Source organism: Aethalodelphis obliquidens, unplaced genomic scaffold (genome assembly GCF_003676395.1).
Source record: "Aethalodelphis obliquidens isolate GAN/ISIS:26980383/991018 unplaced genomic scaffold, ASM367639v1 scaffold53, whole genome shotgun sequence".
In the NCBI taxonomy this organism is placed as follows: Eukaryota; Metazoa; Chordata; class Mammalia; order Artiodactyla; family Delphinidae; genus Aethalodelphis; species Aethalodelphis obliquidens.
Genome location: NW_020837997.1, coordinates 10,776,923 through 10,796,177, shown reverse-complemented (window position 1 = coordinate 10,796,177; position 19,255 = coordinate 10,776,923). Strand labels below are relative to the sequence as shown.

General features: G+C 54.6%; 1 protein-coding gene across 7 annotated transcripts in view; it reads left to right on the top strand.

The window, feature by feature from the left end:
* The first annotated feature begins 6,633 nt into the window (after positions 1–6,633).
* Positions 6,634–19,255, top strand: part of KDM4B (lysine demethylase 4B) — a 129,068-nt gene continuing 116,446 nt past the window's right edge. For 2 of the 7 annotated variants that reach the window (XM_027085388.1, XM_027085389.1), the window contains exon 1: positions 6,634–7,011. In XM_027085388.1, coding sequence (XP_026941189.1) covers positions 6,976–7,011 — 36 coding nt within the window. In that variant the 5' untranslated portion in view covers positions 6,634–6,975. The remainder of the gene's footprint in view (positions 7,012–19,255) is intronic. The other 5 variants (XR_003428393.1, XM_027085393.1, XM_027085392.1 and 2 more) reach the window with 4 other exon arrangements.

Below are 19,255 nucleotides of genomic sequence, written 5' to 3'. Positions count from 1 at the left end.
GCAAACTTCCCAGGAGAGGGGCCGACGGTGAGGGGTTGTATCGCCGTCATATCCATTTCACAGGCGAAACTGCGGCCCAGCGAGGTTACTTCGCTGGAGGCCAACCACAGTGAGGCATGTGGGCCCAGCTGAGCTTTGGACCTAAGTCAGGAGGCACCAAACTCCTTGCCTCCCTTACGTTTTAGGGAAGTCGGCGAAGGTCACCTAGCTTTACCCTGAAGGCCTGGCGCCTTTGCAAAGTTTTGTCGATTGCAACGGAAATGAACTTGGAATTTTTTTGGGGGGGAGGGGGGAAGGGGAGGCAGGGGCTCTTGCTGCTTGACTTTTTTTTCTTTTTTCTGCTTGACTTTTATTTCACCAGTTCTCAGTTCTCCTCCTTTGCAAATTGAGTTACGTTGGAGCTATGTTTCCTAACTCGGGACTTTGCGAATTGGAGAACGCTGAACCCAATTTCCGGCTCTGGGTCTCGAACCCCCTCTTCGAGCCTGCCTGGCGCGGTGCTGATGTTGTGCTGGATCTCACGTACTCAGCTGCCGCCTGATAACCAGGGCGGGGCCCGGACCGTGATTGGCACCTGCCCCAGCCAGTCCGCGCCTGGGGCTGACCCCGTAAGCCAATATTCTCTTGCCCCCGTGCGGTCGTTGGGCGGTCCCCGAGGCGCCCTTGTCAATCTGAGGCCTAGCGCCGTCCTGTTGGTCGCGGCCTCTTGTCTGGCGTGCGCAGCCTGCAATGAGAACCAAGCCGGTCAGCGGGCACGTGGGTGGGCGCCGCCGTGTCCTAGCCGGCCGGCCAGTGGCGAGGCGAGACCGGCGCCTGCGCCCGCCCAATCGAGGCGCGCAGGGGGCGGGCCGTGCGGTGTTGGTGGGCCCCGCGGAGGGGAGGGGCGGAGCTGTCAGCGGCAGCCAATGGGTGCGCGGGCGTGGGCTCGGTGGCCAATGGCAGCCGGGGCGGAGCTGGCGAGCGGCCTTATAAGCCCCGCCCGGGACGCTCGCGGAGGGCTCGGCCGCCAGCGACCGAGCGGGGCCCGGCCCGAGCAGGGCCTGGGGGTGCGACGCCGAGGGCGGGGGAGCGCGCGCCGCAGCTCCGGACCGGGCCGCGCGCGCCGCCTCAGGTGAGCCCGCGGGGAGGCGGCCGCCGCGTCCGAGCGCGGGCCCCGTCGCCGCCGCCGCCCCCGCGCCGCGCCTGGGGCTGCGGGCGGGCGGGCGCCCGGGACTCGAGGCCCAGGCCTCGGGCGCGGCCTGCTCGGGCCGCGGCCGCAGTGCTTTGTCCCGGCCCGCGAGGCGGTTGGGGGCGTTAACCGCCCGGCCCCGGGCGCTTGCCGGGCCTCGGGCGGGGGCGGCGCGGCCGGACAATGGCGGGGCCGGGGGCGGGAGGGGGGGGGCGCCCAGCCCGGGCCGGGGGCGCGCGGGGGCTGGGCCGGGGCGTCCCCTCCGGCCCCGCACAAAAGATGACAGCGTGGGTGGCCCGGCCCGGCTGGCCCTGCCTGGCGGGGCCCTCACCTTCCATTATTCACAACAATCCTAATAATTAAAAGAAATAATAATAGTAAAGAGAAAGAGAGAGAGATATCCCAGGCCCTGGGTGAAACCCGCCTCCATTTCCGGCCCCTTGGGCACTGGTGGGGTTAACGGGGCGCTTCCCAGCGGTGTCCCCCGAAATGTCCATCACTGCATCCCACCCCACTGCCCGAGTCAACCGCCGTGCCATCGCGGCGTCCAAACTCGCACCCCATTTCCCTGAGCCCCCCCAAAATAAGCATGCAATCAGAATTTCCTATAAAAAAATTATCCACTTGATATGCACATAGCAGTTTCCAGACGCGTGCCCCCACGGCCTTCCCCTCTCTGCCCGATCGCCATCTCGAAGGCCCCTTCTATGTAGAAATAAATCCTGGTGTCGCTCCCGCGGGGACCCCTTGGGCTGTCCTCTCCAGCCCCGTGGGATCTGGGGGACGGATTCATTCTGAAAGGGACCTGCCCCAGATCTGCAAGGGCCTGGGTCTCCGCCCAGTGGGCGCAATGACACCAGGCAGAATGGGGTGCGCGTCTGCCGGGGCCAGGGTGGAAGGTTTTATAGGGGATTTTTTTCCCTTGGGGTCTGGGGAGACGTGGACTGCTTCTTGGTGTGTCCCATCTGTTTGGTTGGGGGAGGATGCTTTTGTTTTAATGATTCAGGTGCACCTGGGAACTGTTTCCCGAGTTATGAAACTAGTGAGAAGGTTGTTCTGTGCAATGGAGCCCAACAATCCTGTGATATGTAAAGAGTGTGTCCTTTTCCATGTGTTTCTGTCCGTGGCATTTATTCAGCAAGCTCCCGTGGCTCCCACTGGCTGCCAGCGCTGTCTTAGGGTCTGAGGTTGCTTGCCTCACCCCTTTGCCTCAGCAGCCATTTATCCGGCTGTCCCCAGGCTGGAGAAAGCCCCTAAAAGGGGCTCACTCCATGACTCCTCTGGGCTTTCCGCGCTGCCGTGCAAGAGCCGGTGACTCCCCTAATTCTCCAATAATAGCTTCCTTATGAGGCGTCGGGAGGGTTTGTCAACTCCCCGGTCAGCTTTTCCTCACCACCCTCGCAAAAGCAGTGGGCAGCCTCTGTGGTCTTTGTAGTTTGCTTTTTGGAATCCCAAAGGACAGACTGTAAAAGTCTGGAGTCAACTTGTGATCATCTGAGGGGAGGGTTTCTGAAACTCGCTGGCCCTCTTTCCGTGTTTCTGATTGGACGCTTGGCAAACGTTGGTGCTCCCCTTTTGTGCCGGGGGCACCTCCGCGGTCAGACCGCCCTGCCCTGGGGGAGGTCACCTCCGCGAGCAGAGGTGCAGTTGCATAAATGCTCCCAGGTTTTGCGGTGATTCAAGCAGATACTGTGTCACGCGCTGTGTGTGCATGTGTGTGTGTGTGTGTGTGTGTGTGTGTGCGCGCGTGCGTGCGTGTGCGCGCGCGCGCGATTGTGTGTCGTTGTCGAGACAATTTCTATACAGGTCTTAGTAACAATTGTTTTTCTCGCATTTTCTAATCCTTGCCACTTTGGGGAGTGGGCTGCTAAGGAGGTGTTAAGGAGCTTAAAGGTGTGGCTGATCAGTCATTTAGGACCCCGCCCTGCCTTTGTTGTACTTTTCTGTCTCCTAGTAAAGACCCTTCCCCAGTGCCTCTGGGGTGGTCGGGTGGCCCTCCATGCCCCTCTCTCCCCGCCTGGCTGCTCTGCTATACTTGACCCTGCATTTCCCCTCCTCCTCTGTAGCGTCTTGCCCCTGCCCTCCTGAGCCCCGCCCCTTCCCCTGGCCCGGCCCAGCCGGGGCCTCAGCCCTGGGGAGCCCATCTGTTCCTTGGTTCCATCTGACACTCACCTGGCCTGTGGACATTGAGTTTTGAGCACTGGGGCAGGTTGCAGGAAGCCCCTAACTTGAGGGGGCTTTGGGTCTAGTGGGGGAAAGGGAGAGATGGGTGTCCCGAGGTGTGGGCACAACTGTGCTGGCGGTGTGGTGCCCACTGCCCCAAGGGGCCTGGCTCGGAGTGGGCAGCACGGGGTGAGAGGGGTGAGGGCCGAGGTGTGGGCAAATGACCATTTCCGGCTGTCTCTCTTCCCGGGATCTGGAATTGTGGGGGGCAGGTTCAGAGCTGTGAGACCCTGCGCCAGTCACTTGCTCAAGAACAAAGCTGGGCGGGGGGGCAGTCACTAAACCTTCCCAAGCCCACTGGGCAGGGGCTGGGGGAAGGGCGCAGAAAGCAAAGGAACTGCGGGCAGACTGCACGACTGTGAGGTCACCCCCTCCGCCCCACCCCATGCTTCTCTGCCAGTTCCCGGGGGGTTCCTGGCTGCGCTCCAGGTACCTGTCCCCCCACCGCCCGGGCTGCTCAGTGGGACCTCACCCCCACAGCTCTGACCTGCCCTGCCCCGGTCCCTCCACTTCTGGCTGAGGACACCGGACGGAGGAGAGGGGCTGAACCTGGACTCCTTTCTGACCTGTGTTCTTGTTGGTGCCCCTGGATTCCTGTCCTTGACTCCATTCCCCAAACAGAGTCTGAAAGATCCGGGTTCACATCCCTCCTCTGGGGCATGACTCTGGGCCTTGCTTTCCTCATCTGTAAAATGGGTATATAAGAGCCCATGCTGGGTCATTGAGGGAGTCAAAGGGGATGAGAGTCACTGTGGCTTCACACAGTGACAGGGTGCTCTGAACCTGGCGCTGATTTCTTACTAACGTCAGGTCCCTTCCTACTCTGCCCCATTCACGTTCAGGGCTGGGTCGTTCTCTGTGGGGGGTCTGTCCCGGGCACTGTGGGGTGTGGAGCAGCATCCCTGGCTCCCACCCTGTTGATGCCAGGAGCAGCCTTACCCCCACAGTTGTGACAACCACCGATGTCCCCAGACATAGCCCAGTGTCCCCTGGAGGGTGCAGTTGCCCCCAGGTGGCCCTCTCTCACTTAACCTTTAAGCCCCCTTTAAGCCCCCTTTAAGCCCATGGCAGCCTGATATTTGGCCATGACCCTGATTGACCTCAAGTTCCAGGTCCGTTTGTCCCTTTCCTCCCCTCCCCCGTCTAAAAGGGAGGGGCTCATATTTGCAAACTATGTCTGGCGCACACTCCTCGGCCTGGCTGTCCAGGTCTTTCCTACTCTGTCTCCTGGAGGAGAGGTGCTCACCTGCAAACGTGCCCACCACGGGCCGTCAGGCGTGGTGTGGGGGTCTCCCGAGCCCCTGCAGGGCCCCCCACAGGCCATGTGGAAACATGCTCCCGGGATCTGGAAGCGTGGTGGGCAGGTTTAGCGCTGTGTGACCCCTGCCTGTCCATCGGCTTTAACAGTTTGCTTCAAGTCGGCTTTGAGGTGACTCGCCCCTTTCATCTTCCCTCTTCATGAGCAATGATGCCTGAGGTCACGGGACTGTTACTGTGCCGGGTGCAGGTACTTTTACATAATGAAATGAATTTAACTACAATACTTAAAAAAGCCTGTGCCACCTCAAGACTAAGGCCTGAGCGGATCCATGAACTGATGATTGTGGGGTTGGATGGATTTTTTTTTTTAAGGCGATCATATGTTTTATTTATTTATTTATATTTATTGATTGATTGAGTTTTGCCTGCATTGGGTCTTTGTTGCTGCACGTGGGCTTTCTCTAGTTGAGGTGAGCGGGGGCTGTTCTTCCTTGCAGTGCGCAGGCTTCTCATTGAGGTAGCTTGTCTTTGTTGGGGAGCACGGGCTCTAGCTGTGGGGGCTTCAGTAGTTGTGGCACACGGGCTCACTAGTTGTGGCTCGTGGGTGCTAGAGCGCAGGCTCAGTAGTTGTGGCGCATGGGCTTAGTTGCTCCGCGGCATGTGGGATCTTCCCAGACCAGGGCTCGAACCCGTGTCCCTGCATTGGCAGGTGGATTCTTAAGCACTGCGCCCCCAGGGAAGTCCCATGGATTGGTTTTTGAGTTTACTCCCTGCTTTGATTTGTTCTGGGAGCATCTTGGGGGCTGGATAAGGCGTCCTGACTAATCTGTCAGTTCTCACTATTGCTCCCTCAAGGGACTTTTAAAAACTTGAAAAACGGTCTTCCTTTGCTCAGACCCTCCAGTGGCTTCCTGTTGTCCTTGGGAAAGGCTGCAGACCCTTTCCATGGCCTCCCTGTTCTGTCCTATGAGGTGCTCTCCACACCACCCTCCCCCCCCAAGCCCCGTGCCTGCTCCCTTCAGTCGAAACCACTTTACCTGCCTACTTTTCCCCACCTCAGGGCCTTTGCACTTGCTGTTCCCTCTGCCACAGTGTTGTCCCCTCAGGTCTCTTTGTCACTCAGGTCTCGGCTCAGAGAGGCCATCCCTGACCTCACTGCCCAAATTCACCCTTCCATCCACTCTCTCTCCCCAACCTGCCTTTTATTCTTTGCATTCAGCACTACCAGAAATTTGTATCAATCTGTTTATGTACTTATTGTCCATCTCATCCACTAGGGCAGCAGCTTTTCCTGTAAAGAGTTAGAAAGTAACTATTTTCCGCTTTGTAGGTGGGACTGTCTCAGACCTGACCTCTCTGCTCTGCTGTTGTAATACAAAAGTACAGAAACCAACAACTGTGCCTTTGTTCCCATAAAACTTTATTTATGGACACAGAAATGTGAATTTCACATACTTTTCACATATGATGAACTATTTTTCTTCTTTTGATTTTTTTTTTCCCCCCATCAAACCATTAAAAACCGTCAGAACCATTCTGGGCTTGTGGGCCATACGGAAACAGGCAGTGGGCTGGATTTGACCTGTGGGCCATAGTGTGGGAGCACCTGCAGTAGGGTGTGAGGTTCCCGCTGTGGGAGCGACATCTGTCTTGGTCGCTGTGTGTATCCCCAGCACCTCAGGCAGTTCCTGCCCGCATCGGGTGTTCAGTAAGCATTCATTTGTTGGATGAATGAATTTCCATCTTTCCTGCATCCAAGTATTTAGAATCATACTCTGTATGTTAAAAAACGGATCCTGGATTGTTTTGAGGAAATTTAAAGTGCAGGGAATATAAGAAAATGCTATGATCCCATTCACCAAAACAATCTCAAAATTGAGAAAAGAGTAGATGTAGGGACTTCCCTGGTGGTCCAGTGGTTAGGACTCTGCGCTTCAGCTGCCGGGGGTGTGGGTTCCATCCCTGGTCGAGGAACTAAGATCCCTCGTGCCACACGGTGCGGCCAAAAAAAAAAAAGTAGATGTAAACAGGGGCAAATACTTCATTGCTGGCAGTGCCCCACCTTTCCGTGATGCCCCCTTTGTATTGCACCTGTGCAGGCAGCAGAAGATTGAGGAGTGTTCTGGGCCTAAGGAGTTTGTTTTGACCTCACAGAAGCTGAGGGTTTAAAAGGAAGACACTGTTTCCCAATCCTCTTGTTTTGTAAGCATCTGGCCCATCCTCTTTACCAACACCAGCGCCCCTTCCGAAGGGGCAGCGGAGTCCTGAGAGGAGGTTGCTGCAGCCTTCCGGCCGCTGGCCTGCCCGGGAACACTCGTGGAGAGATGGCTCTCGTGTGTGTGACAGTTGAGCTTTGTGGGGTGAGTGGATGGGAGACGGCTGTGGGGCAGTGCGCCGGCCTGTGTCGGGAGCGGGACTGTGCCGACCTCGTGCCCTTGGCCTTGCTCCCCACCGTGGACACTGGCTGACGAGTGATTTCCCAGCCAGGCAGATTGTTAGCGTCTTAGATCTGGGTCTGTCCCAGGAGTGTTCTGACTTGTCAAGGAAGCATACCGTTAATTTACGGTCATGCCTTCTCTAGCTGATTGAAATAAACAACCTGGAGAGGATTACTCAGAACTTCTTGGCTTTCCAAAGTTGCTGTCCTTTTTTTTTTTTTGCTGGTCTCTGTCTTTCTTTGTTCCTCCTCCATCTCCCCCTTCCTCCTTCCTTCCCTCCCCTCTTTTCTTTTCTCATCCCACCTCAGTGGCTCCCGTGGACCCGAGGGCATTGATGAAAAGTTTGCTTTGCCGTCTTTGCCCCACGGGAGGCCTGTAGCTCTGGTGAAGCGGAGTCACTCTGGGCCTCGGGTGTGTTTTGTTCAGTGGACAAAGAATAAGAATCAGAAAGCAAGGCGCCAAGGGCTGCTGCACCCCGAATGGGTCTCTGGGTACAGAGCGGAACCAGAGCTAATGTGGGTTTGGCCCCGGCTGCCAGCACTAGCGATCACGGCTCCTATTCTCAGATGAACCTGTACAGCGAGCTGTGAAGAGGTGATCTGCGGGTGGGGCGGCAGGATCTGTCCCAGGACCCACTTCCCTCCTGTGTTTGCAGTTGCACCCAAGTGACGGCACCTTCTGGGCAGGTAGGGGTGGAGGTGGGCCCACCTTCATGGTTTCGTGGCTGCTCGCTCCAGTCTCGGGAGAGAACGTGGAGAGAAGTGATTCGTGGAGGATGAGCTGGCAGGGGATCCGGAATTGTGCTTTGTGCGGAAGGAGAGCAGGGATCCCGGAGGCCTCCTTTGAGCAGGAGCCAGCCTGAAGCCGCCAGCCGGCGCAGTGACGGCGACAGGGCTGTGCCGGGGGTGCCCCGGACCACGCGTCGGGTGGAGAGGGGCCGTGTGCTGGGTGGCCCACTTGGGAAGGCGGCAGCCTGGGAGCTGCCTCCAGGATGCATGCAGGACCCTGGCCAGGCAGCTGGACTGGGAGTTGCCGCTGGCCCCTTCAGATCCCACTCTTTGCCCGTTCTGTCGTTTATTTTATTTCTTATTTTTTTGGCCACACCGCTCGGCTGTGGGATCTTAGTCTCCTGACTAGGGATTGAACCCGGGCCCCTGGTATGGAAGCGTGGAGTCCTAAACACTGGACCGCCAGGGAAGTCCTCCGTTCTGTGCTTTAAACCCCCCTCCATCAGAAAGGCTAGCATCCGCGGGCCAGCTTCCTACCTTGGCCCTGGAGCTGCATGGATCTGATTATCTCTGCCACGGGTCGGGAGAGAGCCTTGCTGTCTCCAGCTTGCGTGTGAGTGAAGTCCCTGGAGTTGAAACTCCGGCTTCCCTGCTTCGTTCCAGCTCCTACCCCCAAGGAAGAGGAGGGAGCCGGTGAAGAAAGCGAGCTCTCTGACACCCTCTCGGGAAGGAAGGCTCTGGTTTGCCCGCCTCCTCGTGTCCTGGCTGCTCCATGGGCAACCTGAGCCCATTCTGAGCTGGAGACTGAGGGGCAGCGCTGTCCTCGAGAAATGGGCTTCTCTGCACGTCCAGACCCCCGTGCCGGGCCCCACGGAAGGAAGGGTGGTCAGCCGGCCGGTGGACAAGCTGCGGCTGGGGTGTGTGGCGTAGGTAGATCCAGGCTGGCTGCGGCGGGGAGCAGGGGTGGAGTGGCCTCTGTAAATGCCCAGCCATGCTGTCCGCCAGCCTTGAGGTGAAGATAGGAAATCGGGAACCGCCAGCAGGCCTCCCATGTGGCTCTCGGCCAGGTGGTCAGGAGCTTGGTTGCGCGATCCACCAGGGCTGAGTTTGCAGCAGATCCGCCGCCGTCGGGCGTGTGCCGAGCCCGGGCCTATCAGTGCGTCTGCTGTCACCCAGCGGAGAGCGCCAGTCGTCTGGCCCGCATGCACGAGGCCAGCGGCTCAGTGTCTCTTGCCCACAGCGGGTCCCAGCCTGTGATGAAAGCCTAGAGCCGGGATCCCGAGAGCAGTGGGGACGGCAGGGCCTGGGGGAGCAGAACTGCCGGGACAGATGCAAACCAAACACAGGGCCGGGGCCGTGCTTGCTGGCTCGGGTGGTGGCCCGGGAGCGGCAGAAGAGTTGCCACCTGAGCCGAGCCTTGTCGTCATGGGTGAGGTGAACAGCAGGCAGAGGAGCAAGGACTTGGAGGGGACACTCAGCGCACTGCCTGGGATACCCTCGCGGAGGAAGCAGGGGAAGCCGGGGTAGCCCTCCAGTCTGTCTCTCGGGCAGCTTTGGGGCCCCCCTGTGCCAGGCTCCAAGGGGTAAAGTGGAAGGGGCCAGCAGCTCTGCCCTCAAGGAGCGTAGAGTCTAGTCAGCAAGGCCAGACCAGAGGTGTTCAAGTCACGTGGGAGCCACGGACGGCTGCCCAGATATTGGCTCTGGTGTGCTGACGACTAGATCCCAAGTTTTCTAGGACAGCCCCTCTTCAAATGCTCCTGCCCTGCCTTTTTAAAAATATATTTTTAATTGTATAATAATATTCATATACCATAAAATTCATCCTTTTAAAGGGGACAGTTCAGTGATTTTTAGAACATTTACAGAGTTGTGCAACCATCACCTTTATCAAATTCCAGGACATTTCCCTCACCCCAAAAGGAAACCCCATACCTGTTTAACAGTCACTCACCATTCCCCGTCCTCCTTGGCAACCACGAACCCACTCTCTGTGTCTGTGGATCTGCCTGTTCTGGATGTTTCATGTGAATGGAATCAAACACTGTGTGTCCTTCTGTGTCTGGCTTCTCTCACTGAGCATCGTGTCCTCAAGGTCCGTCCACATGGTAGCGAGTGTCAGGGCTTCTCTCCTCTTCACGGCAGAGTGATGTGCCCGTGTGTGGGTGGACATGCTGTGTATCCACTACCTGCTGTGGGGATCTAGTAGTTTCTACGTTTTCCTGCCCCTTCTTTTCCCCCCGCCCCCCGCACTGGAGTTCCAGAATTCCAGGGCTGTGGCGTGCAGAATGCTCATCCAGTCGGCCCCCAGCAGAGGCAGCACCAAAACCCTCTGTGAGGCTACAGCCTGAGGGCTGGGGTGGGGAGGGGTCGGAGAGGGAGGCCAGAGTCAGGAGGCCCGACCGTCAGGCGTGCTGCCCCAGCTCACCTGCAGGAGGCGCTCAGGCCGCCCTTTGCATGCGCAGGTTCTGGACTCCAGCGTTCACCAGTGATCCTCACCTCTCTGCCCTCCGTTGCCTCCAGCTGGTTCTGGGCAGGGCCCCCAGGGGGTGGGCTGTGCTGGCCTAGCCTCGCTTGGTGGCTCGGTCCCCTGTAGTACCTCTCTGTGCGTCCGCTCCGCGGAGCAGCGTGGCTCCGGCCCCCGCCTCCTGGGCTTGTCTGTTTCCTGTGCGTTCTCCTCCCGGTGGGCAGCGCTGGGGCTCCCTGCCCCAGAGTCCACCAGGGCCAGAAAGGGGGTGTCCTGTTTGCTGCCTGCCCCCCTGCTGGCCTGATTGGCTGAGTGTGGTCCAAGCCCTGAGCGGGCTCCCCGAGAGCTTCACGTGGCTCGGCATTAGACTACACGTGCCCTCCTTTCCAAGCCCCACCCCCCCGCAAGCCCCCACGTGTCTGGCCAGTAGGTTTGAACGCGAGCTGCTTCCTGGGCCACTTCCCTTCCCTGGTCTGCCCGGCCCCGGCACGGTTGTGGGTTGTACCTTAGAAGGCAGCCACCGGGTTGTGAACATCCCCACAGAGCCACCAAGCAGAGTTCTGCAGGTGATGGCTCCTGCCCAGGCATCCAGCATCCTCAGTGGATAAAGAGGCAGCCGGCTGCCCCCTTGCCCTCCAGGGGAAGTGCCGTCACCATGCTGGGCCATTTGGAAATGCAGCTGGGCTCTCCGGGGACCGTGAGGGGACAGATGGGGTGTGGCCTCATAGCAGGGCAGAGCCCAGCCAGCTCTGGTCCTCCCACTGGTGTTGAGGACAGTGACGTGTGTGAGAGACTTGCTGTCCCCTTAGCAGAGGATACGGGAGACCCGGGGGGGGTCCCAAGTGCCAGGGAGCTGCTCGTGGCACCGGGAGGACACCAGGGGAGACACAGGTGGACGCTAACGGAATGTCACCTGGTGAAACGTCAGGCTCTGTACGGTGCCCCCCGCCCCTCCCCGCCAGGCACCAAAACAAACTCCAGTGGATCTAAGACCTGAATGTGAGAACTGAGATGACAAAACCCTCAGAAGAAAACAGGCGAAAGTGTAAACCGACAGCTTTTCTAAGGCAGTGCTGCCCAGTAAAGACGCAAAGCAAGCCCCATGTGTCCTTTAAAGTTTTCTAGAAGGTGAAAAGAAGCGGGGGAAATTAATTTGAGTAATGTATTTTATTGAACCCAGTATACCCAAAATGTTATCATTTCAACGTGTAATCATTATAAAAGTTGTTAATGAGTTATTTTCCACTCTTTTTTTAAAATTTTTTTTTGTGGCGCTGTCTTTGATATCCTATGTGCATTTCACACCTAGCGCTGGTCCTGGGTGAGCTGAGTGCTGTGTTGGGGCCGGGAATGCTATAAAGGGGATGCCTGGTGCTCAGTGGAGGCTGGGCCCCGCCATCCCCCCATCGCATTCCCGCCTGCCTGCCCAGCCCATCAGAAGTTATGGATCTGTTAGCCTCTAGCTGGGGAGACGAGACAGTCGCAACATGAAGCAGCTAGGGCCATGTGAGGGGCCAGTGCACCAGCCTGGCCTGCAGGATGTCAACTGGAGGGCCAGCCCCAGTGGGCAGGGTGGTGTGGCTGTGGCCTCAATCCTTCCTGTGGAGCCTTGTACGCAGCCTCTCATCTTTAACGGGAGCTTGAAACCTTGGCCTGGCTGTGAAGGCTGATGGGTCCTGTGGCTGAGCTCAGGGCAGTGCGTTTGTGGCATGGATGCTGGCCGTTCTGGGGGGCTCTGAATTTGGGACCTGAGATGTTTCTGTGAAGGGACTTGCAGGAACTTGGGATGCTTCTTTGGCCACAGGAAAGCTGAGACCTGTGTACAAGCATAGTTTGGAAATAACATCCCACAGCTGCAGACGGTCTTAAATGGCCTGAGGTCTCAAGGTACAATGGCCAGTGGGGTCGGCAGTTGGAGGCTGGTACCCACGTGCCTGGCCTGCCTGGGCTCAGAGCCCGCCTCTGCTGGGTGTGTGTCCTTATCTCCAAAATGGGGATGACAGTGGAGATCTCTGCTTCAAGGGTGGATGAGATTAACTGAGTTAATCCGTGAAAATCCCTGAGTGAAGTAGTTCCCACCCTGGGGGTAATTCTGTCCCCAGGGGACACTGGGCAGTGTCTGGGGACATCTGTGGTTGTCACAACCTGGGGGGGGCTCCTGGCATCAGGGGGGGGACTGGGGCAGTTGCTCAGCACCCCACAGCGCCCAGGACAGCCCTGCATGGAGAGTGACCTGGCTCTGATGTCCCAGTGTCTCCCTGGCCCAGGGAGAGCGTTCAGAGACTACAGGGGTGATTTTTCTCTGGGCTTCTGTCTTTCCTTGAATGTGAATCAAGATGTTGCAAGAGGAGTTTCTGAAATCACTCTGCATTCCAGAATAGTCCATGGTTTTTACGCTGCTGTTCCATGTTTGTCCAGGGAAGAGAGTTGGGGAACAAGCAGGGTTATTAGAAGGCACCTTGAAAATAAGCTGGTTTCTTCTTCTCCTGGAGCTTCTTTATTTTAAAGGGGTGGGTCAGAGGGTTTGGCTGGGGTTTTGTGGACCATGCTGCCAGGGTGGTGGTCCTGGGGGTGGCTGGACTGGAGCAGCCAGTCCAGAGCTCAGAGCCCCGCGGCCTGTTCTGCATGCCTCGTTCGGGGTCCTCCTCTGGTGACTTGGGGTCTGCTGTGGGCCACCTGCTGGAAGACCGTGGTCCTGGGGTGAGCGGTGCTCCAGGCCCTCGCCAGGGCCCTGGCGGGACAGTGGAGTTTGCCGATCAGCTCCGGGTGGGGAGGAGGACTGGGTTAGGTGTCCTCCGTGCGGCCGCCGAGACAGGGGGACCCGGAGCTGCTGCCTTGGGTTCCAGCACCTGTGCTCCCGAGGCCCTGTGTGTGTTAATTTGGCCTTTAGCCAAAAGAAGGCCTGAAAACTTTGGATCGACCAAGCTGCAGTGGCTGTTTTCCTAACAAGCCTGCTAGAGGGATATTCACTGTAAAAATAATTTATCCTCCCGGTGTAAAAACCAGCAGTTACTGGAGGCAAAACCAAGACAGTGAAGGCTGCTTGTGGTCCCTGCTGAGCCCCTGACGTGTGTCCAAGTGGTGTGGAATTCGTGAGGGTCTCTGTGTGCTCCTGGGGTCCAGCGGTCGGCTCGGGGGTGATAGGACCCCGAGAGGCTGATGCAGTAGTCGGGGATGCAAGGACCCTAGTGTGGGACCTGCGTTGCGGCCCTGTGACCGACAGGCAGGGGTCCTGTCACACAGGCTGGGAGCCTGGGAGGGCTGGGACCCCAGCGTGGCTGGGATTGGTCAAGGGCGAGGGAGTGGGCGTTGCTAAGTGACCCACCCCGCGCCGCACAGGGGAGAGAGCCTGAACCCACTCTCCCCTTCGTCTGCCTGCAGCGTCGGCTGAGAACGTTTGTCCGCCAGACCCGTGGTTTCGTCTGAGCCCTGCCGGGCTCGGGGCTCAGCCTGTGAACTTGGGTCGGGACTGTGGAGATGGGCCTGGCTAGAATGGGTGTCTCGGGCACCTGCCAGAACCCTCGGCTGTCTGCCTCCATGGATCTGCATTCGGGATGTCCCCGCTGGGTGTGGAGTGGCTCCACGCCCCTCCCCTGGGGTAGGGAGCTCCTCGCCTGGGTCCCCTAAGTGCCGGTGTCGCACCCTCAGGTGCTCACCCCCTTGCAGCTATCGGCGGAGGCTGGCACGGGAGGCATTGATGGCAAATAAAGGCTTCCCTGGAAAGCGGGGCTGCGCTGGGGTCCCCTAGTGCTGCCTTACAGGGACCCCCCCCCCCACCAGCCGTCTGGGCGCTCAGGAAGGCCAGGGGACTTTGGGGGTGACCAGCCTCTCCACAGCCTCCAGGGCTCTGCCGGGCCTCTGCCCCAGGCAGCAATTGGTTTGGAGTCTAGAGCCAGAGCTCAGAATGGGACCCGAGCTCCCGAACCCTGTCACTGCCACCGACTTGGGGCCTCGGTGTCCTCTCCCGCTCTCCTTGTTAGGTGCCAGTGAGCTGTAAACGGGGCACGTATGTTAATAAGCGCTCGGCTCGCACTCCAGCTGCCAGCGAGAAGCTTCGGCTTACAGTGGACTGCGGCAGAGAAGACAGCAGGCTCGCCGCAGCCCCCAAAGCCTGGGCTCTGTGCTGTCAGCCAGCTCCGTGTTTATCCTGCAGGCCGGGAGTCCAGGAGCCAGCAAGGAGCCATGGCGCCTGTGTGATGGGGACCAGAGAGGGGTGTCATCGCAGAACTGGGGGAGCAGTGCTTCCTTCATGGGCAGACAGGGAAGGCCCCTCCCAGGGGACGTTTGGGCAGAGGTCTGAATGACTCGAAGGTACAAGAAGCTCCACATGGAAGCACAAGGAGCACGTGCAAAGGTCCTGAGGCAGAAATGCCAGAGAGGAAGAGAGTGATTACGTGTGAAGAGATGGGCTCAGCTCCCTTGAGTGCTCGTGTTGTGGTTCGGGTGACTGGCCCAGTGTAGAAGGTCCGGGGGGAGCACCGGTTCTTGGACCGTATTAGTTCGTTCTGTTGGTTGTGTCAACTGGTCTTCTCTTTCTTTATTGTTCTGCCTTTTTAAGCTTCCCGTTTGGAAAGAATCAAGACCTTGGTATTGGAGCAGATCATTTCCACCCAGAAACAAGGACTTTGAAATGGAGAAACCTCTTGTAGAACCCAGGGTGCCCCCCCACCCCCCCGCCGCCCCATCTCAAATGCTTTTTGTAATACTTCCATTCTTCAAGGTGGTGTTTGGACAGTCCCGCGTCTTGTTATGATCTGTGTTGTGAAAACACTCAGGCGGCCCTGGTCTCCTCTCTGGCCATCGTTTTGGGGAGGGTATCAGACAAGATGGCATGCAGTCCTGACGATGGAACATTCTGAAGCATATTTGTAAATCTGGATGGGGAAGGCACTTGTTAGTGGCCATCCTTGTGCTGGTTCCCTTTGTTTATTTTTTGAACTTTTCATTACGGGGAATTTGAACACACGCAAAGGTAGACAAAATAGGGTAAAGAACCCCACATGCTCATCACCCAGCCCCAAACCATCAGCCCATATGGCAGAATGCCCTCCTGTCCCTGATGAAATATCCCCCATATTGTTTTTTATATATTTTGGTTTTAGTTTTTTTTATTTTTAAAGTTATTTAGGCCTCACAGCTTATGGGAGGATTGAACCTGGGCCCCCTGCAGTGGAAGCACTGACTTTTTTTGTTTTTTTTTTTTAAGATTTATTATTATTTATTTTATTTATTTTTGGCTGCATCAAGTCTTAGTTGTGGCACGTGGGCCTCTTTGTTGCGGTGTGCGGGCTTCTCTCTAGTTGTGGTGTGTGGGTTTTTTTCTCTTCTCTAGTTGTGGTGCGCGAGTTCCAGAGAACGTGGGCTCTGTAGTTAGCATCACGCGGGCTCTAGTTTAGGTGCGTGAGATCAGCACACAGGCTTAGATGCCCCACAGCATGTGGGATCTTAGTTCCCTGACCAGGGATCAAATCTGTGTCCCCTGCATCGTAAGGCGGATTCTTTACCACTGGACCGCCAGGTAAGTCCTGGAAGCACTGAGTCTTAACCACTGGACTGCCAGGGAATTCCCAAAACATTTTGTTTTTAAAGAATTGCAGACTCCCAAGGAGTTGCAAAAATAGTATGGAGAAGTCCCACGCGCTCTTCCCCCAGTGGTGACATTTTACACGACCACAGTCCACTGTCAAAACTAGGAAGTTGATGTTGGCACAGTACACTACAGGCCTCACTCAGATTTCACTAGTTTTAGTATGCACTCATTTTTTGGTATGTCTGTGTGATCTCTTATCAGCCGTGTAGATTTGTGTAACCACCATCACAATAAAAATACAGAACTGTCAAAAAAAAAAAAAAAAAAAAAGATACAGACCTGTCTTGTCAACACAGACCAATTCCCTCGTGATCCCCCTTTAAAGTCACCCCCACCTCCCACCTTCAGCCCCCGGCAACCACTGGTCTGTTTTCCAGCTCTATAACCTTGTCATTTTGACAGTGTTAGGGAATCATATGTAACCTTATGGGATTGGCTTTTCCTGTTCTGTGTATCAACAGTTTATTCCTTTTTATTGCTCAGTAGTAACTCTAATTATCCAGTATTATTTTATCATCCTTTTTATTTCTATAAGGTGGGTAGTAGTAGTAATGTCCCATTTGACATTCCTGATTTTAGCACTTTGAGTCTTCTCTCTTGTTTTTCTTGATCATTCTACCTAAAGGTTTGTCCATTTTGTTGATCTTTTCAAAGAACCAGCTTTTGGTTTAGTTAATTTTTTTCTATTTTGTTAATTTCTGCTCTGATCTTTATTATTTCCTTCCTTCTGCTTGCTTTAGGTTCAGTTTGCTCTTCTCTTTCCAGTGCCATAAGGTAGAAGTTGAGATTATTGATTTGAGAGCTTTCATCTGTTTTTCATATAGGCAGCTATAAATTTACCTCTCAGTTCTGCTTTAGCTGCACTGTATAAGTTCTGGTTTGTTGTGTCTTCATTCTCATTCACCTCAAAGTATTTTCTAATTTCACTTTTGATTTCTTCTGTGACCCATTGGTTATTTAGGAGTGTGTTGTTTAATTTTCACATATTTGTGACTCCCCACATTTCCTTCTGTTATTGACCTCTAATTTCCATTGAGGTCAGAGAACCTACTGTGTATGATTTGAATTCTTGTTAATTTGATGAGGCTTTTTGTAGCCTGGTATTTGGTGTATCCTGGAAAATGTTCCATATGTCCTGAGAAGAAAGGATATTTGGCTGCTCTTGGGTGGGGATTTCTATAGATGTCTGTTGGTTTGTAGTGTTGTTCAAGTCTTCTGTTTCTTTGTTTATCTTCCTTGTTTTATTCATTATTGAAAGTGAGATATTGCTGTCTCCAACTGTTATTATTGAATTGTCTATTTTCCCCTTCATTTCTGTCAGTTTTTGCTTCATTTATTTTGGGATTCTGTTATTAGGTTCTTATATGTTTATAATTGTTATATCTTCCTGATGGAGTGGCCCTTTTATCTTTATAAAATGGCCATCTTTATCTCTAATGACACTTTTATTTTGAAGTCTATTTTGTGTGATATTAGTATAACCACTCCCGCTTTCTTATGGTTGCTATTTGCATGTTAGACCCCTTTCTGTCCTTTTATTTTCAGCCTATTTATGTTTTTGAATCTAAAGAGTATAGACAACATATAGTAAGATCTTTTTCTTTTTCCAATCTGATAATCTCTTTTGATTGGATTGTTTAGTTACATTTAAGTCATTATTAATATAGTTGGATTTACGTCTTCCATTTTCCTTTTTGCTTTCTGTCCAACGCCTTTTGTTTCTCTCTTCCTCCTTTACTGCTTTCTTTTGCATTAAGTGAATATTTTCTAGTGTAACATTTTAATTCCTTTAATGATTTTTTCCATTATATTTTTGGAAGTATATTCTTAGTGGTTGTTCTAGGTCTTATCATATACATCTTAACTTACCAGAATCTACTTCTGATTCCCAGTATTATTTGAAGCAAGTTTATACTGATTCCATTTGAACAGGATTAATTAGGGTTAAACTGATTTGATCAATGAAATGGCTTGGGTGACTTGGGTTTTTCAAGGATGCTGATGTGTCTGTTGGCCTCAATGGCGCCCTTCTTTTGTTTATTCCTTTTCACATTTGGTGAAATGAACGTCTCAAAGGATCTGTAATGATCAAAAATATTTGTGAAGCTCTGCCTTCTCAGGATCAGGCTTGGGAAGGCCCCGACTCCTGTGTCATCGCTCTCCTTGTAGTTTTGGCCTTTTCTTCTCCTTTGCCCCATCTAAGCTGACTGGTTTGTAGCCCTGATCCTGCCTCAGGATTCCAAATCTGCGTCAGTGTGTCATGCCCACTCGGAGGCAGGTGTTTGGGGTTAAGGAGTACCCGGTGCAGGGAGGCCCAGGTCAGCCTCGAGATAAGTCTGCAAAGGCCAGCAAGATGGTTGGGCTGTGACTTGGTTGTTAGCTGTCACTCTTTTTGTGACAGCCCAGGTGGGCGGCCTGAGGGGTGGTGGTCAGGATGGCACCGGGCAGAGAACCAGGAGCAGACCGAGTGGGTGCCTGTGGTCACCAACAGCGTGGGCAGCCCCAGTGTTCTGGATGCATTTAGTTGAAGCTTCAAAACAGCATCAAAGTTTTGATCAAACGTTGAGGAGCTCTCGTGCTATTTTTTTTTCTGGCTTGGTATATATTTTTTTAATAGCAACTTTATTAAGTATAATTCACATGCCATACAATTCACCCTTTTAAAATGTACAATTCAGTGGTTGTTAGTATATTTACAGGATGTGCAGCCATCACCACCATTGAAGTCTAGAACATTTTCATCACTCCAGAAGGAAACCCCATACCTGTTAAATAATCACTCTCCATTCCCCAGCCCAGACAACCAAATGCTGTAGTGTCTCTGGATTTGCCTGTTCTGGAGGCTTTATATAAAGGGAGTCACACATTGTGTGGCCTTCAGTGTCTGGCTTCTCTCCCTGACCATCATGTTCTCAGAGGATCTGTGTTGTAGCGAGGGTCAGTGCTTCACTCCTTCCATGGCTGCGTAATATTCCACTGTATGAATGGACCACATTTTGTTTATCTGTTCATCCATCGATGGACGTTAGGGCTGTTTCCACCTTTTTTGTCTATTGTGAATAATGCCTATGATGCATAATATGGACATTCATGTACAAGATTCTATGTGGACACGTTTCATTTCTCTTGGGTAGACACCTAGGAGTGGAATTGCTGGGCCAGACGGAAGGTCCGTGTTTGAGGCTTTAGGAAACTGCCAGATTGTCTTTCACGGTGGCTACACTGTGATACAGTCCCACCAGCAGTGTACGAGGGTTCCAGTGTGGCTTGGTATTTTTAAATTTGAATTAGGTTGGGGACCATAATCATTTTGGTGATGGTTTAATCCCAGGACGCGCTGCCTCTTTGCCCTGAGATCAGCACCCATCCACCCAGATGGACCAG